The following is a 23,914-nucleotide window of genomic DNA, read 5'->3' as shown; positions in this document are numbered from 1 at the left end:
GCGGCAGCCCGAGTTCGAGCCCAGGTCATGGGGGGGGGGTTGTGGTGGATAGAATGGTACTGGGGATTTTTTTTCCTAGTACTACGGGTTCCCCTGTCAATTTTATTCCACCAGTTGCTCCATGTTTATCATTCGGGGCTGGCACAGTAGGCCAAATAGTGACCGACGTGACAAGTGGACTCAGTCTCACCTCACCTCAGGACTCTAAAAAAATAGACTATACAGATTCGAGTGGCAGGGTAACAGATGAATTGGAAAGGATCTGGAAGGAAGCTGTCGTGGCCTAGTCGAGTATCCCGAAATTTGCCTGGAGGGGCTGAGGAAGACGACGAAAAACATCATTCAGGATATCCGGTGTCTCAGCCAGGATTAAAACCGAACGCCTCCAGAACAGAAGTCTAGAGCGTTACACACACCAACACCAATGAGCACGTGACTGTTATTGGCCCGAACCATGTGTCGGTGTTGTTCAGAAATTCATTTCGTCTCGTATAGTCAGTCCTTGTGACCGAGAAATCATCCAGTTACCGTCTCCACAAGAGAGCCTCTCCTTAAAAGAGTCTTTATATGGAGGAACGGCCCTTTTATTTGTAGCGGAGACGTAATGTGTTTCCTGTGAGGTACGGACTGAATTCTTATATATAAAGTGTCTGCATTCTGCCCACACAGTGTATTTGTGTGTTCCGTATGGTTCTCACAATAAACAGGGACTGTTTCCCTAAAACAGCATTAACCGGTTGGTCTCTGTAGCGGAGACGTAATGTGTTTCCTGTGAGGTACGGCCTGAATTCTTATATAAGAGTATTATTTAGAAAGAGACAGTCTTTGAAGAGTTAACTGCTACCTGGCAATAGTAAGGACACAGCGAGCGAACTGGGTTAAGAGGTAATGCTTCAGAAGTGTATTCGCGAGGCGCCAGAGTACTTGTTAGCGGCATGTTAAGTTCTAAAATGCAGGACCATTGTACAATCATTGAGGAACTGTTTGTTATTGCCTGTCCTTTATGGCACCCGGACATTCACTACCGTGTTAACAGGAACCCGCCACTAGACCCTATTCTGAACCAGTTCATATCCTCGTCCCATTTCATTAAGACAAATTTTTATAATATAATCTCTTGTATGCGCAGATCTTCCAAATAGTTTGCTTTGTTTTAGGATTGCCGACTAAAATTCTGCATGCTTTTATAATCTCCCCGAAAGTGTGTAAATACAAGAACTGGTTCCTTAGAATTTAATGTAGCCCCCCCCCCCCTGCATCTTACAGGAGGTCTACGCGACAAACAGAATATATGGTTTATTTAACGACGTCAGTAAGAAGGTAAAGTTATCCCCGTAACAGGCCGTGGAAGCCCATAGGGTTGTGAGACATCGAGGCTCTCACATTTCCTAGACAATCGGCTCACAGATGGCGGCGAGACTGTCAGCCTTACGCACCGGCCGCCCTTTACCCCCAGGAAGATTCCTGGTACTCATTTCTGTTAGATGCTGAGTCGACCCTAGGGCCATAGTGCGGCTGGAAGGATCACATCAATTGAAGAATCCTGTGACTTCATGGGGAATGGAACCCGCGACCTTCCGGCTTGTAGCACAGTGCCCCATCTGAGATGTCGAATGGTTCGACGACTCATGAAAGATTAATTAGGAAGAATGTTGAAGGAAACGATCGTGGCCGGTTTTATGGTAAGTCCCAGTATTCGGCTGAAGGGACTGAGGATGACCACAAGAACCACAGGATAGTGTTTATCTCGCCCGAGAGTCGAACCTTGAGCCAGCTTATTAGGTGCCATTCACTATCGTTACCACCGTTTCCGTTCCTCTGGTATGAGGTTTGAGGTTTGAGGTTTCCACGGAGGCGAATGATCGTTTTGTGGTCTGGTTTGTTACTCTCCGGGTTTCTGAGGAGTAAACCGCCCCCATCATCAGGAAACAACCTACCAGGTCAGCCTGCAAGTCACAACGCAGAAGACAATTGTTTATTTATTTATTTTTAAGTTTGTGTTCAGCTGTCCCATCCTGAAACCGGACAGCTCAGTTAGAGCATGGCTAGGATACAGGCTGCGTGATCAATGTATCGGGGTTTCAACTCCTTGCAGAGGCAAAATATCTCATCTGTTCGACGGCGCGCAGACCGACCCTGGGGCCCACCCACCGGGGGCTCTTCCATCGGGGATGAAGCTACCGGGGTGTGGAGCTGACCACTCACCTCCATATAGGGCCGAGGTCAAGAATACGTCCACTCCCTCACACGGCCTCTTCACGTAATGCTTAATTAAGCACAGAGGAAAGGAAACAGTGCTTTGATGTCCTATCCTGTATCTCACTACGGGCGCCTATTTCTGAGAGTACTTGCCTAAAATCAGTGCGTCATGCAGTGCTGTGTACAGGCCGTCTTTTTCGACTTGGTCTGTGACTGGAGCGAGAGGAGAGGTGGGGGAGGGGTATGACAAGTATCTGCGCAGTGGTGGGAAGTTTTGTTGTGGGAGGGAGGGAGAGTGGCACACTGTAACTAAGGTCCTGCTATAACGCATGCGCACCCTGCAATCCATATCTCAGTGAGCGGACTTGATCAAATCCACTGCGCATTCTGTTGAGAGCGGCCAGGTCTAAATGTCGACCTGTACATGGGGGGGGGGACGATAATATTGAGTCTGCTTGCGGTTTTGCTCACAAAATTGAACACGGACTGCGTGAAGATTGGTGTTGGGCTGAGTGCCATCTTGAATATTCGAGGTTGGAGCAAACCGCAGCTTAGATTGAGAATTAAATCGAAGCCACAGAAGTAACATAACGTGAATTGATTCCCAGCTTGCAGTGCGGGAAGGATAAGTGCAGTACAGCCTCCGTGCATTTTGAAATGGATGTGTGGATGTAGGCGTGCTGTGAAACAGGACACTTCTGTCCTGAAGACGGAGATAGAATGTTTCCCCGAAACGTTGGCGGTTGTGGCCTCATTTAAGCTAGTACTCCGGCATATGATTGGAAAGATTGAGGAAAACCATGGGAAAAATCCGGAATAACCAGTTCCTGGACTGAGAACTGAAGCCAGGACCTCCAAAATAAAAATCAGTAGTGGCTGATCTCTCCACCGCAGTATTTTGCGCTATCGTAGTTTTTATTTTTAAGTTGGTTGTTTAACGACGATGTCAGTAAGGAGGCAGTCTTAAACTGTATTTGTTTCTTGGTACTGCTGTTTGGCGTACGTCCTACTTTTTCAGGTTTTAGCCTACTTTCCGAAACCAGGCTTAAGCCATCTCCTTCCTGTATGTGTGTAACTTGGTATGTATATTATGGCACCTGAGCCAGTCTCAACGGCGCCCCTCCCATCAGTCTGTGTGTCTGTATGTGTATCTTGCTAGGTAACGGCTCAGTAAACGGAAAGTTACCGCGGCAACGAATACACACGCACACTCCTACCCAGCTCTTGGTTCCTATTGGCTCGCCCACGAAGCCAGGCGAGAGAGTAGCGAGCCAGTGGGGATTGGGCAACACTCCTTCCTCTTACCCTCTGGTCCCTCTGACATATTCTGCCCAGATATCTGCTCTAGCTGGTTTCTTGCTCGGCTGATTTTCGACCCTGGAGATGGAGGTGTTGCGTTACCCGAAACGTCGGCTCGTATACGAAATACACCGCGCTATATCCCAGAAGATAACAAATTACAATAAATGAATTTTTGGACGGGACGCTTTATATGCGGTCCGTGTCGTATCAAGGGAAAATACGCGATTTGTTCTTCCCAAAACTTGTTGTTTCGAATGTCCGCGGTGGGGGGGATGTCTGACTTCCCTCCCTGCCCCTTTCGGCGCCTGTGGCGTCACGTTGGAACACATAGGCGTGGTGGCTGTTAGGGAAATGGCGCAAAATAACAGCTGTCAAGGTCAGGAGCGTGAATACAAGGCACTTGAGCCTAACAGTGTCACTGTAACCCATGAAGGCCGCGTCCGTGTGTCTGTCTCGCAGGCGCCACGTCGTCACGTCTTGAAAGTACCTCTAACGTTGAAGCATGCTAATGGTTATTGCCTGAACCCAGAAGTTGGAGGCAGTATATGCCTCCGGCACGTCGTTAACGATTATCAGACTCCACGGCGTCACATCGCAGGAGACAGCTGAGACTATAAGCAAGAAGTGCAGTGTGCTGTAACATGAAATAGATACAAACCGTACACAAAATCTCCTGGCGGAAGAAATTTATGATTGCGATTTCGAAGTTATAAAGGTAAAGCCGCCAGGATAGCTCAGTCGGTACAGCGACTGGGTACGAGCTTGACGACCGAGGGGTCGGAGTTCGAGTCCCAGTAGTGTCAAGAATTTTCTCTTCTTTACTTCGTTCAGACCGGCTCTGGGGCCCACCCAGCTTCCTACTTGGGTTTCTGTACCCGGGGGGTAAAGCGGCCGGGGCGTGAAGGTGACCACTCAAGTCCAACTAATGCAGATGTCAAGAAAATGTGGATCTATACATCCCCTCCCCCCACCCTTCACGGCGTAGTGTTTAATTACTTTGGAGAGGTGTAGTGTCAGCTGGGCTGATAAGTCAGCCTGATTTGTGTTGGAGGGATGGTGCGCTGATAACTATGTTGTTGCAAATGCGCCTGCGCGAACGAAATGCCTGTCATGTGATGCCCTAAATCACGTGAGACACACGGAACTGCATTCCAGTAATATCGTACAGACTGGTACTAAAGCAGACCGTCTGATTATACAGCCCCACAAACAGACACCGTAACCAGAGTAATGATGGATCTTGTTAAAAGAAATTTATGGGCTCCCCCCCCCGCTCTCCTGCAGTTAATGTGTAACACTCCAGAACCGTCTCTGTGTTGTGATGCTCTGCACTTAGGGGAATTCCCTTTGTTCTTGCCGAGATCGTGACTACAGTGCGGTCAGTGTATGTGGCCACTTCTTACTCTTCTTCTTCCTCCTGTTCCTCTTCTTCTTCGTTTTATTCTCCGTCTTCGTTTTTTTCTTCTTCCTCGTCTTTTTTTATTCCTCCTCCTCCTCCTCCTCCTCTTCTTCGTTTTATTCTCCGCCTTCTTCGTTTTGTTCTTCTTCGTCGTCTCTTCTATTCTTCCTTCTCTTCTTCCTCTCCTGCATGGGATAGATATTCTTGCCCCTTCCGATTTAGAATCAGGTTCTGTGCATTTTATTGTGACTTATTTAACGACACTGCCAGTATCGGTGTTACATGATGGGGCGTTTGATGCATGATGAATTGGAAAGGATTTGGGAGTGTTCTTAATGTAATGGAGGTACTCCCTTCCGGGATTTGAATGGAGGGACTGAGGAAACCCACGATACACACCAGTCATAATATCCATGCCCCGACTGAGATTCGAATGGAGCACTTCTTGGATGCAAGTGTGGAGCGTTACCGCTACGCTAACCTGCGCTGCGTCAGCTGTGGTGTTCCCACGATGATGACTAGAGATTATGTGACGTCGTGTAGTGTGGTAGACGTGCACCGACGTTTCGGAGACTTATACCCTAAAGATCGAGACGGCATGTGCTTTCTAAACATATGTAAACGTGTACGAGCCTACACGGCGTCATAACCCGGAAGACATTGCTCTGCACAGCTTCCAGCTCGCCCGACGTGGCCATCCCTGCTTGCCGCTGGGCCCTGAAATTGCCAGTAGCTCATTCCTCCTAAACGTCGGTCACATTCTTCCAGATCGCACGGTGTCACATCCCACAGTAGTACTGTTAATACGAAACAGGTTGCATAGGTGTAACACCCTAGGCCATACTCAGGAGGTACTCTGTTCGAACCCCAGCCAGCGCAGTGGCTTTCCCACAGTCCCTCGAGGCAGCAACCGGGACGTTGCGGCCTTTTCCTTCCAAGTGTTCCCCATTTCATGATTCATGGATCGTGTGTTCGTCAAGTTAGCAACAGGTCACGCATGCGTTCGTGGGTCGTGATGAGGGGGCGAGCACCACCAGAAACTGTCGCTGTAAATTAATGCAGGCAAGTTAATTCTCTGCGGGGGGTCGAGCCCTTGCCAAGTTATGTTGCAGCCGGTGAGGCTCAAGAGTGGCAGTGGAGAACTGTTGCGGGTGCTTTGTGGTGCAAGGCCAGACACACACCTCGCCTTATAAGGCAAAGGATGAGTGTAAACGGCCTTCGCAGAACCAGTGTCTCCTGGGCAGACGGCACGAGGCTGGAAACAAATGCATGGTAACAGACCACGAGGCCCATATTGTTGTGAGACGTCGAGGCTCCCACATTTTATAGACATTCGGCTCACAGATGGCGGTGAGGTCAGCCCTACGCGCCGGCCGCCCTTTACCCCAGGAAGATTCCTGGTACTCATTTCTGTTAGAGGCTGAGTCGACCCCAGGGTCATAGTGCGGCAGGAAGGATTAGGTAAACCGAAAAATTTCGATGACCTCATTGGGAATCGAACACGCGACCTTCCGGCTTGTAACACAGTGCCTCAACCAACTACGCTACCGCGTGCCCCATGCATGATAGGTAGGTTCATAATTTGTACGTGTATCCAGATACTGAGATAAGGTTCCTGTGCTTAACTGATTAAGCATACGCCATGAAGGCGTATGGGGGAGTGGGTGTATTGGAGTGTGTCATGTAAACCGCACTGGGAGGCAAGAGAAATGCATACACATTTTTTTTTGGATTGGAATCTTCGCCTCTGGCGTCACCCTCCTTTTTAGTTCAGCCCAAGCATCCCTTACAATTACTGCGCATGAACCTGTGCTCTATATTTCTTTGCGTTTCTGAACATTTAGTTTTTTTTTCCGGGACAAGGTTAAGAGCCCTGCGTCCAACCTTTACTACATCGAAGGCTCAGATTTTCTGTTGGGGTTTACTGCCCTAGCCAAAGAATCCCGTTGTATCCCAGAAGATATTTCATCTCATAGATGTACTTCGTGGGGGGGGGGGGCACGTGGTAGCGTGGTTGGTTGAGGCAGTATGCTACAAGCCGGAAAGTCGCTGGTTCAAATCCCCACGAAGTCATTGGATTTTTTTCAATTGATCTAATCCTTCCAGCCCACATTATGGCCCTGGGGTCGACTTAACCTGTAACAGAAATGAGTATCAGGAATATTTTTGGAATGTTCTTGGGGGTAAAGGGGGGCCGGCGCGTAAGGCTAACAACCTTGCCGCCATCTATGAGCCGATTGCCTAGAAAATGTGAAAACCTCAACATCTCACAACCGTATGGGCCTCCACGGCCTGTTACAGGGATACCTTTACTTTTACTTTTCTTAGATGTACTTCGGTCATGTGGCAAGAACCTTAGACGTTTCACAAACAAATCCCTGCCCCCAGCTTGGTCCCTGTACTGACTGAGCTAACCGGCTGTGAACTTAATGACACTATTTAAATACCAGACGGAGTGGCGCTCTCCTTTATGTTTTCTGATTCAGATGGTCTCTTTGTAATGCGAACCTGCGTCCTGCTGCGAGCAGGTGACCTACTGAAAGCTTACGGGCCTCTGGTGAGAGGTCTTGAAGTTAAGATCGTCTTACTCTCCGGGGAACCCCCCGGATCTGTAGTTTGACTGGGGTGTAATCACGGCGTGACTCCCGTGTGTTGTGGGCATACAATACGTGTACAGCACGGCGAGGTTTCTGTAAGCTGAGATGTGTGTACGATATACAGGGTGTCCGTAGAAAAGAAACTTGTTTCCATCATATTGTCACGATTTTATGGATTGATTGAACAGTTACAGTACGTGACTACAAATAATTACGACAGTCTCACTGAGCTACACACTCGCAAAGATCATTCTAACTATACTAGACATAAGGTCTTCTCAGTCTTCCCTAGGTGTTGCTTGGTAGCGGCTTCCAACTTTGAACGTTCCTTCTCTGGGTTCCCTAACTGTCATCGGTCTCAGCTACCAGCTCCTCACAGCAACAGCTCACAACAACTGAACTGTAGCAGTGAGGTAAGGTAAAGTTGTCTTTCTGTACTTAACTAAGTAAGCACTACGCCATGAAGGTGTATGGGGGAGTGGGTGTGTGTACTATACGGTGTTACTTCCCAGAAGATGTAACTTTACTTTTCTGTAGTAGTTCACAGAACTTTCTAACTTGCATGAACAATTATTTTCCGTTAACTCCCAGGCTAATGAACACTGCTGAGGCCCTGGGGAGGGAGTACCCCTGGTTGGAACTGACATACTAGGCGTTGGCTTGGTATTTCCTCCCGACTTCCATCACTTGAGGTTTCGAAGCGCTGGCCTTGCCGGCCTCTCAGACCTGTTTGTGGCGTGACACCACCCACACCAAGTCCGAATTGCCTGACAGGCCGTCAGTTACCTGCTGTCACTCGTAGGGACGAAGGTCTCAGCTTGGCACGTCCACAGGCAGACGAACTAACCACGTTCCTTCAGAAGCCAATTCAGCTGCTGACGCCCTCAAGCGATTATCAGCATTCATTACCGTGTCTTCCTTGTTGTCTCTTTCCTTCAGGTTTTCGTACCAAAACTCTGTATCCACTCCTGTCCCATGCGTGCTGTACGCCCTGCCAATCTCACCCTCCCTGACGTCATTTCAGTAATATGCGATGAGTAAACTTATGAAGTTCCTCATTATGTAGTTTCTCCATTCTCCTGTCACTTCCTTGTATTTTTCTTCTTTATTGGCCCTACAACCCCTTGTGTGTCTTTGACTTATCCGTGGTTTTGTAACAGTGAATTTTCCGGGCTGGGTTCGTTAGCCACACGCCCAACCCCAAATCTGGAGGATCAAGGACTACGCTTTTTCTGGCCCCTACCATTTACCTATATGACAGGGTGGCTCTACCAGGAGCTTACGCTTCCGCCAGCAGAACCCTCCGCGTTATTGGGGCGCACAAACCTCCACGATGAAGCCATAGTCTTCGAGGAGGTTTTCCTCCACCTTGGTTCCAAATATTCTCTTCAGAACTCCGCACTCGAATGCTCTGAGCCTGTGGTTCTCCCTGAATGCAAGAGACCGGTTTTAATATCCATGCAAAACCACAGGAAAAATATTGTGGCGCGTAGACCCGTTGCTGTGCAGTGACCGCGAGCCGTTTCTGGGCAACGACTCGGTAAACACGTCCCCATTGCTAGGCAGCGGATTCCTAATAATGCAACAGTTGGACTGTATCAGTGGAATCGTGGAGTTTCTTCATTGTCCGTGCAGAGATGTTAGAAGCAAGGGAGAAAGTCGGGAAGTCGGTTCAGTTGCGCTTTATACGCCGGATAGTAACGACGTGGCAACAGAAGCCGAATAGTATCCATTGTTAAGATCCGTTACCAAGAAACGACTAGTGAGAACAAACTGAGAAGACTTAGCGTGTGCTCTAGTGATTTGTAAATTGTGTGGATTACCAGTGACAGCGTGTTATTTATTTAGACGCAAGAGGGACGACAAAAATGGACGGTGGCGAGTATTGCCCGAATTTAAGCGGCCTCCGTAGTCTAGGGGTAAGGTTCCCACCTCATGACTCAAGGTACGCGGGTTCAAACCCGGCGGAGGTCGTGGAATTTTTAAGGGCGGAGTCCTCCGGGAGGGACTTTAAGCCGTGGGCCCCGTGTCGTAGATTTACGGCACGTAAAAGATCCTCATGTCTCTAGGAGACCTCTGAGCAAAATTAGGCAAGAAGTTTCCCGCCCAAGTAGTTTCCAGTGCCTCTGGTAGATGGGGAAAGTATCAGGTACCGAGGGCCGACCGCGTTGGGTGAACGGGGCTGATAGCACGCACCAGTACCGGTAGGGTATGGCGACTGGTAGAATATCAAAGGGGGACGTACAATAGACTATTAGTCGCGGTGCATGGGGAAACGCACCCCCTCTAATAATAATAATAATAATAATAATAATAATAATAATAATAATAATAATAATAATAATAACTGCCAGAATTTAATCTGCCGTTACATTTTCTCATGGTTCAGAATTTGGTTTGCTATTGTCGTCCCGAAACATATGAAAGACTTCAAAGGTTTCAAAGGCCGGAAACGGCTGCTGTTTTGTAGCAGTTGGCTGTGGGCTTTGAGCAAGCTAAATTACATCTGCCCATATGTACGGAGGCATGGCTGCATTCTGTGTAAGACGGCTGTAAATGGTTCAAGAGGTAGTCAGTTCTGGGAAGAATGTATGGTGCCTGCAGTCATTCAGATGTTTCTCTCAACGTCACCGGACCAGTAGGAACTGGAGTATAGATGAAAAATTACATAACTTCGTGACTGAATTTTGTGGGGTGCGGTGGAGGTAAGGGGTCGCGCGGTAGCGCAGTTGGTTGGGGCACTATGCTACAAGCCGGAACGTCGTGGGTTTCATTCCCGATGAGATAATTTGATTTTTCAATTTACCTAAATAATTAAGCATTGCGTCATGAAGACGTATGGGGGAGGTGCGGTATAGCTCCACATTTCTTGACCTCGGCAGTAGATGGAGGCGAGTGGTCAGTTTCACGCTCCGGCCACTTTACCCCGCGTATATTTCGACCGATACCCATTTTATAGGAGGCTGGGTGAGCCCCAGAGCCGGTTTGGACGCTGTGAAGTAGAGATAAATGTTTTGTCCGTGCCCAGAATCGAACCCTGGTCGTCCAGCCCGTAGCCCGGCATTGAACAGTTAAGGCTAGTTGCTTTACAGAGTCACTCTGCGTGCGATGGACGGGCCACTGATGTGTTTGTTGACGCGAGGGTCCAGTTGCCCTGCCTCGAACCGGAAAGTGAATAAATAAAAGCATTCGGCGCGCCGCGGCGGCAGGAAGCCAAGTGTAGCCCACAGTATTGCCAACATTCGCCTGCCCATGTTGGACGCGCGCCCACGGCCTTCCTGTCCGTGGTCAGTGGCGTGCGACTCCCTGCGACTGCGGAAAGTGTGAAGCACGCAGTCTGATACACAGGTGTGAACGTTTCGGAGCAGCAGTTGTCTCCATCTTCAGGGTAGAAGAGAAGCCCTGCGGGAAGTAACGGTGATGTCGAAAAGGGAGAAGGAGGGACGGAGCTAAGAGCTTCTCCACCGCTCCTGTTGGTTCGCTCTTATCCCCGGGCCCTGTTCTCTGTTCCCTGTGTTACTGACAGTTCTGTTCTAGCGCGGCTCACTCTTTTACCTTGAAAAAAGTAGACATGAAGTTCTTTTTCCGAATTTTTATGCCAGACTGTACGTTATCACATGCCGGAATATTGCAGTCTCCATGTTTTCATGTCTGATTTATGAATTTGTAAGGTTATGGAAGTGGTCGTGGCCCAGTCTTCGTGTGGACGGATTGCTGGCTTACTGTCCTACAAGCCTGGAGTTCGCGGGCTCGATTCCCGATGTCACTGAATTTTTTTAAATTGGCCCAATCCTTCCAGCTGCACTATGGCCCTGGGGTCGACTCAGTCTCTAACAGAAATGAGTACCAGGAATCTACCTGGGGGGGGGGGTAAAGGGCGGCCGGAGCGTAAGGCCGACAACCTCACCGCCACCTGTATATATGGGAGCCTCGACATCCTGTTACAGGGGTAGCTTTACCTTTTTACGTTACATGAGGGCAAGGTTACCTAACCTTACCGCCAGACGCTGTTGACATGCGCACAGAGACTCCAGCCTACATGAGATGCAGTTCACGCATGTCTCTGCTCGTGACCTCACAGGTCGTGTAGGAGGAAGGAGCTTTTGACGCCTGTTGTTAATTGACAGCCTTGCTGGGCACTAATCCCACTTTCGTGAGACCTGACGGGGAACCCCCTTCCCTCCGTGGGGCGGAGAGACGTAATGCGATTACGTATAAAGAGTTACTGTGCTGCTAAAACAGGGACGCCTGAAAGCTGCTTGCCCTCACTGTGGTATATCGTAGTCTCTAGAAACGTCATTTTTTGAACAGACGGTTTCAAGCACTGAGGCCGAGATTCCGGCTGGCCCTACGCTGGAGGGCAGAAATGAGACGAACCTTTTCTAGGTTGGTTATTTAACGACGCTGTCATTATGGAGACTATACGCCGTTGATTAATGAACGTGGATAAGTTGTTGGTATGAAAATAAAACCCGACCTGACGCAAATTTGTCTGCCACAAATCACAGTCGTTTAACTGTCTTTACTACTGACGCCGTGTGATTTGGTAGATACATAGCAACCTCACTACCCATATTAAAAAGAATGCGCGTTATTATGATGGACTGAAGATGGACATTTGTCGTGCTTGACGCTAGTTGGCAGCACAATCTGCCCATTGCGCATGCTCGGAGTGACATTTTGACATTTGCGGATACGCAGAGGCCAGTCTTGTCCACTGTCTTGTTCCCTGAGTGTTGAGTCAAATATCTGAACCTAAGAGAGACGTAATTAGTAACACAATGCGTAGCATAATGAGAACGAATTTGGGCTTAATGTTGTTGCGTCATTCGTACCCGGTATGGCGGCGGCCGAGGAATTGAGGTTCCATTCCCAGTAGTGATAAGGGACCTCTTCCTTTTCCCGAGCCCTCAGACCGGTTCTGGGACCCATATTGTCTCCTGTGGATGGAAACGATGGTCTAATCGAAGCAATATTCCGTAATTTTCCTGGACAGATAAAGGCAAGCCGTGAAAACTCAGGATAGCCAATATTGCGGCAGAGGTTCGAACCGGGCACCACTTGAATAGAATTCCAGATCGCTGCCGCTACGCGAACCTAACCTGCTCGCTGTTTCCTCTTTTTTTTCCCCTTTCTTGTTATTCGTTAATTTGGAGTGTGTTTCTTTATTTGATTTGTTTTTCCCCTTCCTTCCCTTATTTACTAGTGTAACACTCCCATTATAGCAGCATTAGTCAGAAGACCACAACTCCGTCTATTGTAGATTACGTGGGAAAATCGTGTTTTTATGTTGGCACCATACAGAGAATTTGTCACTGTAGTGATGACTTTTATTCTGATGTTACTCTGATTTTAACAGCAGCAGCCGTGAAACAGTGTCTGCACATAAGGGCTAGGCCTCATGTATGTGGAGTATTTTAATATTTACCTTAACTCTCGCAGGTGCTTTGTGCTGTGTTTGGCTTATATATCTTCTCTTGTGCTTGGTGATGGTGTCACAAGCAGAAGTCATACAAAATCATGATAATGAGAATGTTCGCAACATCGGACAAGGCGAAGCCCGACACAGAAAGTGTCGGCGGTCAGGCATACGGCCGTTCAAGTGACTAGACTGCCATGGTAGCGAATACTACTAGAAACAGGGCATAGTGTGCTGTACTGAGCTTAGACTGACAGAGGCCTGTATATATTGTACATACTAGATATTAAGTCTCAATTGTAAATAAGTGTGCATAGTGACAATGGACTAATACTATCGACTGTGACTAACAAATGACAGACCCGACCTCTCGTCAGAGAGGGCGCCTCACATGGACAGGACAGTAACTTTCATTTAAAAATAAATCAGGGGTTCGACACCAAGACAGACAGACTGACCGACCGTGCTGGTGTCCGGAGACAGGGAGTAGCTCTACCGATTGGGCCCAACTGAGTAGGTTCCACCTGAAGACGGAGACAGAATTCAGTCTCTGAAACGTTGTATGTTGCAATGATGTTGCAATGATGTACGAGTATAATGTCCGGAAACAGAATAATCGTTTTAATATACCGTCGTCAGAAACTTCTGGATCTTATTCATTGTAACACTGGTTGAGAGTTCAGTGGGAAATCTCGTAATTTGTGCTGTAAGCAATCTGTCAATCTTAAACCGTCTTCTTTATTTGCTATACTACACTTACTATATCCACATCAAAATATTGCCAGTACTCACAGAGTAGACACGATACACTGAAACAAAAGACTGCTCGCTGGCTCGTGACCTACTGCAGAACTTAACTTGTATGCGGTATGTGAGGGCTGCAGGATTCGCTGATGCCATTTTAACGCGAAATTGCATAACGGCACTGATAAATCGGACGTGTACAAAATTATTTTCGTAAAGAGAGCGATGAGTTTAAGCTAATTTCTTGTTCTCAGCCTCTCTTGTCTCTTTAGCAATGTTTATCACTCTTTCGTCCTTTCCTCCGTGTTCTCCATTTTGCCGTCAGCCGCTGACACGAGAACTGAAGCCACGCCACGTCAACAGCCGAGAATGCCACAGACTGGCCGGCCGGTCTGCATGCGGCTCTCCACAGTGGAATACCAGAAGCGGAGAGTAATCTAATCTTCCAGTAGCTGCTTGGCGGCAACCTCTCTGCACATTCCCAGGACAGTACATGAGTTACCTGTCCTTTTGTGGGACATTAAACAGCCATTAATCAGCAGCAGAATGTACGGGGCCATATGTCTGGCCCCCGTACAGTGAAACAAAGGCTACACACGTCCCGCTGCACTGCCGCAACCTCATGCTGTGTGACGGGCAGCTCCGTGCAACAATGTTATGCCCATCGAAAACTCCACAGGAAGATGCCACAGTTCCATCGGGCCTTCGAGAGACACTCCGAACTTGTTATTTTACTGAATGCAACGTGGCGAACTTCAAAATTTCCGATAATACAACGCGGTTCAATAATTCAATTCTTTATTATTTATTTGAGGGGCACGCGGTAGCGCAGGTGGTTGAGGCACTATGCTACAAGCCGGAAGGTCGCGGGATCTAATCCCAATGAGATGGATTTGTTTTTCAGTTTGCCTAATACTTCCAGCCACACTATGGCCCTGGGGTCGACTCAGCTTCTAACAGAAATGAGTACCAGGAATGTTCTTGGGGTAAAGGGCGGCCGGCGCGTAATGCTGACAACCTAACGGTCATCAGTTAGCCGATTGTCTAGAAAATGTGGGAACCTCTACGTCTCACAAACTTATGGGCCTCCACGGCCTGTTACAGGGATACCTTTAATTTTACTTAATATTTATTTGACCGCCTTTATGGTCTAGTGGTCAGAGCTCATGGCTACAGATCCAGATGTCCGGGTTCGAGTCCCGGCGCTACAAGATTTTCTGACAAGTAGTGGGTCTCGAACGGGGTCCACTCAGCCTCGTGAGTATAATTGAGGAGTTGTTTCAAGGAAATAGCGGCTCCGGTCTAGAAAACCGAGATTAACGGCCGTTGGGATTCGTTGCGCTGACCACGTGACACACTCTATGTGCAAAAGTTGGCACTAACTTCGCCGAAAAGCGGCGGTCGCTCGGTCGGTATAGTTCGCTGGCGAACTGAAATCACGGGAGTTTTTGTTTTTTGTGTTTCTTTATTATTACTGTGCCGAGTCAACAGCCACAAGGCCAGTTACAGACAGAGCACAGTGTAGATACAGGTAATTACATTATGGACACAACACAACACAACACAACAAAAAGTCAAAGACAAATTACAAGAAAGCACTGGAGGAAGACACATTAATGTAGTCAGGTAAACAAACAAGCAAACAAAGACGAATAGAAATACATGAAGAACGTAATAATTAAGGCATACACAGCACAAGAACGGTAGGATTATGAACAGTTTCAGCTAGAAGGTTTTAAGTATGATTGAGAGAACCTGCTCCGATATTCAGCGTCAGAGGCAGTGGCGTGCTGTACTATTTTTGGTAAGGGAAGCAGTGGCGTGCTGTACTCTTTTTGGTAAGGAAAGCAGTGGCGTGCAGTACTATTTTTGGTAAGGGAAGCAGTGGCGTGCGGTACTATTTTTGGTAAGGGAAGCAGTGGCGTGCGGTACTATTTTTGGTAACGGAAGTAGTGGCGTGCTGTACTATTTTTGGTAAGGGAAGCAGTGATATCTAATAAACGAACTGATAGCAATCAACTCCCCCCTTGGCACTACAGCCCCAGTGGGCCTAGGCCTACCTCCGTGAACTTCTCCGTTCACTTAAGTTTTTCTAGATCTTACACATTCGGTAGGACTCCTTGGGAGGGTGATCAGCTCGTCGCAAGGCCTCTACCTGTACACAAACACAGAAAAACGCACACAAACATCCATGCCCTGAGTGGGATTCGAACCCGCGTTCCCGGTTCCCAAGCGAGCGAAGACAGTACATGCCTTAGACCGCTCGGCTACCGTGACCGGCAGCAATCAACTCACCAAAATTTATTTGAAATGTATTTGTATTCTGTTCGATAAACCTGTAAATGCGCTTTTGAGTGTCAAGTTGACAGTCAGTTCGAGATTTCCCGAACATAACAAGTTGCATTGTTGAAATAATGTGTCTGAGAGTTCTCATGTCGTTTCAGTGCTTTATGAAGTTTGTTGATATCACCAAAACCCAGTCTTGTTCCATACATTTTTTCATTGAGAAACAACAGACATGGCCAACAAAACAATTTTCCTATATTACGGCAACCGGATAGAATACTGTTCCAAATTAAATTTCCTCACACATAATTTGGTTTGTGCTTTAAGTTCTGGCAACTCGCATGTCGGAAGACCTAGTCATAGGTGGGAGGATAATATTAAAATAGATCTTAGATACATCGGATGGGGTGATATGGACTAGATTGATGTGACTCAGGATAGGGACCAGTGGAGGGCTCTTGTGAACACGGTAATGAACCTTCGCGTTCCGTAAAATTTTGAGAAGTACTTGAGTAACTTAAAAGTTTGTGGTTTGTTTACGACACAACTCCATTGAGATGGTTGGTTTGTTCGTTAGTTAGAGATGTTTTTCTCAGCGGGTTAATTTACAGACTCTGCCTAGAATGTTTATCAGACGTTATGGCCGTAGGCGATGAAATATAAAGGATTGGGAAGGAAGAGGCCGTGATCTATTCGAGGTACAGTATGCTCAATCATGAAAGCCGGTGCCTCTGTCAAGATTCGAACCCGAATACCTCCGGAATTCGAGTCTACACCGTTACCGCTAAGTGTACCTGCTCGTTAAATGGACCGCCATTAAAATACTAAGAAGTAGCTGAGACTACAAGCTGCTGGTTGTCTGCTTAGGGACCGCGGAGGGACACAGCCTGACGGACGGTTTGCATTTGCAACTGCATTCCAGCCTGGCTCCATAGAAACGTCACGTAGTGAACAGGAAAACACGCGAGAGACAATTTCAGATGTAAGGAACAAGAATAATTCGCCTGTGAATTTCAGTTCGGCGACCAGCATTCCTATCCTGACGCCATGAAGATGCTTGCAGCTCTTTGCTTGTTTCCTTATAAAACACTGCCCAATAAACAAAGGCAGGCTTGATATGTGTTCCGACTCTTGTCTTGTTCTTCGGAATCTTGTTCGGGGCAAAAACAAAAATGTGTCATCCGGTTCGCTGGATGTGTCTCAGCGGATTGTGGAGCGAAGGAATGGACTAGCGTGGGAAATGTGAAGTAATTTTATGCCGTCATGTCAATACTGTAGTTCCTTTGTCCTGTCAACTGAGAAATAATTGTTGTACTTAAAATTTAGGAAGTGTATTCGCAGTGCAACAATAATGGCCCATTCTTTCTCTAATTACCGGCATCTGGAAATAAATTGGGCTTCAACGTTAATCCGTTTAGTTCTGTTTTAGTTAAATCTGTATTAAGTGTAAGAAACTTCTGTAATTCCATATTTTCGTAAGACCGGTTCACTGCTGAATATACAAGATAGGAAATTTTTGATTCCCGGTACGGGAAAGCGACTTTTATCTCCTCTGCAGCGTCCAGACCGGCTCTGGGGCTCACCTACCTTCCTGTCCAGCGGGTACCGCCGGCTCTTTCCCGAGGATAAAGCGGCAAGAGCGTGAAGCTGAACACTCACCTCCATCAATTGCCGAAGTCAAGAATGGTGGAACTATACCATCACTCCCCCATACATCTACATGACTTGGCGTTTAATTAATTAAGCAAGGGATATCTTCGGCTACGGGCTGGACTGCCAAGGGGTCGGAGTTCTAGTTCCGGTAGGTTCAAGAATTTTCTCATCTCCATGTCGTCCAGACCGGCTCTGGGGGCCACCCAACCTCCTATCCAGTGAGTACCAGGGGTTCTTTCCCGGGGTAAAGCGGCCGGGGCTGTGAAACTGACCACTGACTTCCAGCCAGTGCCGAGGACAAGAAAATGTGGATCTATATGTCCACTCCCCCAAACGCCTTCATAGCATAGTGCACAGTGCACAGAGATAACTTTACCGTACTTTTTTTTATTGCTAGTGGGGTGGGACTAAGTCCCTTGTACTGCGGCCACTTCTGGTCTATTGTACCAGCTCCAGATGATAGGTGAGGGTGATTATGGAGCAACTGGTGGAATGAAGATTGGCAGGGGAAACCGAAGTACTCGGAGAAAACCTGCCACTTTGTCCACCACAAATCCCACTTTACCAGACCCGGGATCGAACCCGGGCCGCTTGAGCTATGGCTCGGCCTTTACCATACCTTACTTCGGTTTCGCCTGTCAATTCTCATTCCTCCAAATGGCTCCGCTATGCCCCCAGGCACTGGGTTCCCTTTTCGTCCCCTTCTACGAGTCGCAGGGCTACGCTGGAGGCATTCTAACGCACCTCCACACGGGGAACACGCACGCACTGATTACAGCGTGTCGGGAGATGTTTCGTGAGATTCCACCGGAAAGTTTGAACATTAACGCACGGGAAATTAAATCGGACGTTGCCGATCACGAGCCAGAACTTTTCAACAACGAATCCAGTTGTGAATGAAAGAAAGAAAAAAAAAGATAGGCGAAGTTGTGTTTTCTTTGCAGTCCGCGTGTGTACATCGCCTGGCAATAAGCGGCAACAAACGTTCCCTCGTGTCTGCCTCTGCTGCGTGAACTGCGCGGGCTGCAATTTCATTTTTAAAGTCAAAGGAATTTTAGTGCTCACCGAAACCGGCCACTTCCCAGGTCACTGCTGGCGCTGTGACGGCTAGGAATGGCGCGACATCAGAAGACGCCGACGAAATGAACGCTGCAATTTATTGACATTAACAAAAGGAATCTGCCGCAGCGGCCTCGCGGTGTGCGGAGCAGCATTCCATGGCGACCGTCAGATCCGTCGCTATCGTTGTCAAGCGATTTAGCTTCCTCCTTCACATACTTTCTCATCTCTTTCCACAACAAATATGGCATGATGCCGTCCAGCCTGGTCGAAGTCTACTCACGTGTCAGAATAACGTACGGCTCCTTATATCCTGAAGGTGGACGCATCACGCCTTCGAAACTCTACCAGACTGCACGGCATCACATCCCTGAATATGCCACCGCCATGATAACCTCAGATCCAGCAATCATGAACAAGTTAACAAAATGTAGGCATATCGTAATTATTCTGGGACGTTCGTCTGTTGAACAGATTTTCATCAAATTTGGTATGGGCTGCTTTAATAACATTTTGTGATGCACCAGTTTTGGACAACGGTTCCGGAAACTTTACATGAAGACCTACACGCTTTTTTGGCAATAGGCTGGACGGCCTAGAGATCGGAGTTCGAGTCTCGGCGAGAGCAATTCTCTCCACGTCGTCCAGACCTATTGTGGGGCCTGCTATGCAATTGATACAGAGGGCTGTTTCCGTGGGGGTAAAGTGGAATGGGCGTGAAGCTGACCACTCACCCCCATCTAATGCCGAGGTTGAAATTTCCGTCCCCTCGTGAAGCCCCAGTTTAGGACCGTGTTGCCGTTGCTTGTTTCCGGGGCACTCTTTTCGGAAGCGGAACTTTCCCCCCTGCTGCTGTGGGCCTCATTCGCCGAGTTTGTCTGTGTGTTGAGCATGGGAGGCCCTACCAGTAGCTGTACTACCGTCAGCATAGTACTCCGTATCCATGGAACACGGAATGTTTCCACCACAAAAGACAGTGTCCAGGGCTAAGAAAGGGTGTAAACGCGGGTATATTCTCTCTGTTCAGCTCCACAGCGCTTCGTTTTGTGAAAGCTATTTTCAGCGTATTTTAAGACGTCATAACAATAGGCTCCAACAGCGATACATACAGAAACACAATCTCGAGTCGACTATCTCAATGATTTGCATTGTAATTGTGTTGGTCGTGGGGGGGGGGGTTGTACTGAACTGGAGCGTCCTTGTTCTTTACTGGAGCGCCTGTCTAGCTCTGAACTGGAGCATCTGCCTAGTTCTGAACCCGACCCTCTGCTTAGTTCTGAACCTGACCCTCTGTCTAGTTCTGAACCTGATCCTCTACCTAGTTCTGAACCCGATCCTCTGCTTAGTTCTGAACCAGATCCTCTGCTTAGTTCTGAACCCGACCCTCTGCTTAGTTCTGAACCTGACTCTCTGCTTAGTTGTGAACAGGATCCTTTGCTTAGTTCTGAACCTGATCCTCTGCTTAGTTCTGAACCTGATCCTCTGCCTAGTTCTGAACCTGATCCCCTGCTTAGTTCTGAACCCGACCTCTGCTTAGTTCTGAACCTGACTCTGCTTAGTTGTGAGCAGGATCCTCTGCTTAGTTCTGAACCTGACCCTCTGCTTAGTTCCGAACCTGACCCTCTGCTTAGTTCTGAACCCGATCCTCTGCCTAGTTCTGAACCGGATCCTCTGCTTAGTTCTGAACCTGACCCTCTGCTTAGTTCCGAACCTGACCCTCTGCTTAGTTCTGAACCCAATCCCCTGCTTAGTTCTGAACCCGATCGTCTGCTTAGTTCTGAACCCGATCCCCTGCTTAGTTCTGAACCCGATCGTCTGCTTAGTTCTGAACCCGATCCCCTGCTTAGTTCTGAACCCGATCGTCTGCTTAGTTCTGAACCGTGCGTCTGCAAAGTTCTGAACTGGAGCGTCTTCCAATTCTGAATCTGATCCTCTGCTTAGTTCTGAACTTGGGCATCTGCCCAGTTCCGAAGGGCAGCGTCTGCATAGTTGTGAGAAGCCATTTCCATTTCTAGTAGTGCCTTTTCATTGTAAAGAATGGAGTCCCCCGCCACAACTCCTTAAACCCTCGTTAATTCCATAGAGCCAGTTCTAAAGGCCCAGACTCTGCTTATAAATGACATTATTCAGGTTGACAGATGACTTCCGTAGCACGCAACAAAGGCCAGGATCAAAAGATGCCACGTCACCGAAATGACTGCTTTCCTGGAGCGGGGGGGAGTACTGACTTCTCGCCGCTTGTACGTATTATGGGCGGAGTTGTTGATAATTATCTTTCAAAATTGTTTCTTCAGTGTAATTATCGAGTGTTTGTGTACTTGTGATGCCAGGTTCGCGGTAATCTTTCTCAAGGCGACCCACGCGTCAGGTCCGGGGCCGCGGTAATGCAGCGCGGAGATTATGTATAAGGGCTGCTGCTGTATACTTAACCATTTAAAGCGCAGTGGTCTGTCCACACAGTGTATTTGTGTGTTCCGTATGGTTCTCACAATAAACAGCGTTAGTCCGTTAGGCTCTTTAGCGGAAACGTAATGTGTTTCCCGTGAGGTACGGACTGAATTCTTATACGAGGGGGTACCCAAAAGAAACCGAACTTATTTATTCAAATTTTAAGCACAAACCTTCAATCCCCTTCAAAGTACTCTCCACTTACACTAATACACTTGTCTAGTCTTTTATTCCATTTATCAAAACATTGTCTAAATTTATCTTTTGAGATGCTTGACAGCGCCTCCGTCGTTTTTTTTCCTTCACCTCAGCAACATCAGCAAAACGCTGAAAAAAAGTTTTGATCATTTCGGGACTCTTCTTTCAAAGCACAGTATGCTTCCACGCGACCTTGTTTTTGTTCAGCAGTCAGCAGTCGTGGCACGAATTTCGCAGCCACCCTTTTCATTCCCAAATCTTCTGTCAAAATTCGCTGAACTGAGCTCCAAGTCACTCCCGACAGCTCCACAATTTCTTCAATGGTCCGTCGTCGATCTTCCTTGATGATTTCACGAATTTTTTCAACATTTTCATGTGTTCGGGCCATTGCAAAAACGACGATCACACAAAACAGTTGTCACTATAAACTCTGCCGAAACTAGTCCTTACCTTCTGAAGCAACGGTAGTCGGCTTATCGACTCAGGAATGTTAGCTCTATGCGCTCATAGCGGCAAAACGCGGTACTACAAAAGCTCTGCCCACAAAAAAATTAGTTCGGTTTCTTTTGGGTACCCCATCGTATATAGAGTCTCTGTACTCTACTCACACGGTGTATTTGTGTGTTCCGTATGGTTCTCACAATAAACAGCGACTGCTTCCCCAAACAGCATTAACCGGTTGGTCCCTGTAGCGGAAACGTAATGTGTTTCCCGTGAGGTACGGACTGAATTCTTATATATAGAGTCTCTACCCTACTCACACGGTGCATTTGTGTGTTCCGTATGGCTCTCACAGTAAACAGTGACTGTTTCCCCAAACAGCATTAACCGGTTGTCTCTGTAGCGGAGACGTAATGTGTTTCCCGTGAGGTACGGACTGAATTCTTATATATAAAGTCTCTGCATTCTGCCCACACAGTGTATTTGTGTGTTCCGAATGGTTCTCACAATAAACAGCGACTGTGTCCCCAAACAGCGTTAACCGGTTGGTCTCTGTAGCGGAGACGTAATGTGTTTCCCGTGAGGTGCAGACTGAATCTTCATATAGTAATTAGAAGATATTCGCTCTCTAAAGGGTTGATGCGCACGGGCGAAGAACTAGTCCTTTGCGCATTGTAGAGAAGCATTATCCCGTATTAGGAACATGAGAGCATGATGTTCAGTTGATGCCGTGCAGAGGTGTCGGCTATTCAAAGACTGCATTTCTTTCCATTCAGAACCTTATGACAAATATATGATGGGCGGGGCGTGTAGGACGTTTGGTCAAGGTAAAGTAAAGAACTCCCTCTACTTGACTGCCACGCCATGAAAAGTTTTGGGGAGGGGAGGTATAGCTCCACGTTCTTGAAACGTCGGCACCAAATGGAAGTGCGTTGTCAGTTTCACACCCCTGCCGCTTAACCCCCGGGGGAAATGCCCCAGTTACCCACTGGATAGGAGACTATGTGGTACGTGATAGCTGGTATGTAAGATAATCTAATAAGATCCTTGCAGTACGTTTCCCACGTGATCTTGAGGAAGTGCCCTTAGAAACACGACCACCTGAATTAGTCTTGCAGCAGGAAACGCCATGATTACAGCCTTTATGTGCCGCCGCGGTTTTTGTAATCTTTCAGTTGTCATGGACTGAACCAGACATTCTCATCTGGGGGAACTTGGAGGTCTCGAATGTAAGAACTTCCATTAATGATTCGTACAACACAGAAATGTTCTAACCACCCGACCAGTCAACTTCATGGAACAGAATACTCCCTGGAAACTTAGCAGATGCTCAGATAGTCAAGGAAATCCCAGCATTTTATGGAATCTGAAGGTTCGTTTCGGTGTTCCGCCACAGACCCATGTCCAAGCCAGATGAATCCATCCGTACACTCTCCCATCCAATTTATTTAAGATCCATTTTAATAATATTCATCTGCAAGATTTCTCTCTTCCCCGCACCGTCGAGACCGGCTCTGAGGTCCACCCACATTCCTATCCAGTGGGTACCGGGGGTAAAGCGGCCCGTGTGTGAAGCTGACCACTCACCTCCATCTACTGTCGAGGTCAATTGTTGAGCCATACATCCACTTCCCCATACGTCTTCATGACATGGTGCTTAGTTTATTAAGTAGAGGGACAACTTTTAACTCTTTTACGCCATAATGTTAAACTGATGTGTTGTTTGGTTTCAGCTTGCAACTGCAATGGCTTTTCGAACCGGTGCTTCTTCGACAAGGAGCTATACGCTAGAACAGGACATGGAGGCCACTGTTTGGACTGCACAGGGAACAGGGACGGACCGAATTGCGAGCGCTGCCGGGAGAACTACTATCAGCGTGAAGATGGCTACTGCACAGCATGCAACTGCAACGAAGTAGGCAAGTGCTGCTCGTCAAGTGAGCACGGATGGATACATAATTTCGTGATGAGAAGTGTCAGATGTTTATGCACTGTTTAGCTGATGCAAATTGAATCCCGTTGTAGACACTTCACTCCTAGGGACTTTTGTAATGAGGCACACACCACGGCGTGTCTTGTAATGCGAACATCCATCTGAAACCCCTTCTGAACAAAAATGAACGGGGGGGGGGGGACGAACAAGAAACAAAGGAACCGAATTCACTCGTT

The 23,914-nt window shown here is 47.7% G+C and overlaps 1 protein-coding gene across 2 annotated transcripts in view; it reads left to right on the top strand.

Annotated features, from left to right (window-relative positions):
* Positions 1–23,914, top strand: part of LOC111861803 (laminin subunit gamma-1) — a 149,159-nt gene that overhangs the window by 84,535 nt on the left and 40,710 nt on the right. For both annotated transcript variants that reach the window (XM_023846667.2, XM_023846668.2), the window contains one exon: positions 23,479–23,664. In XM_023846667.2, the coding sequence (XP_023702435.1) occupies positions 23,479–23,664 (186 nt within the window). The remainder of the gene's footprint in view (positions 1–23,478; positions 23,665–23,914) is intronic.

This window comes from Cryptotermes secundus, unplaced genomic scaffold (genome assembly GCF_002891405.2).
Source record: "Cryptotermes secundus unplaced genomic scaffold, Csec_1.0 scaffold620, whole genome shotgun sequence".
NCBI lineage: Eukaryota > Metazoa > Arthropoda > Insecta > Blattodea > Kalotermitidae > Cryptotermes > Cryptotermes secundus.
The sequence above is the reverse complement of the archived record's forward strand: the minus strand, read 5'-3'. Positions and strand labels throughout refer to the sequence as shown.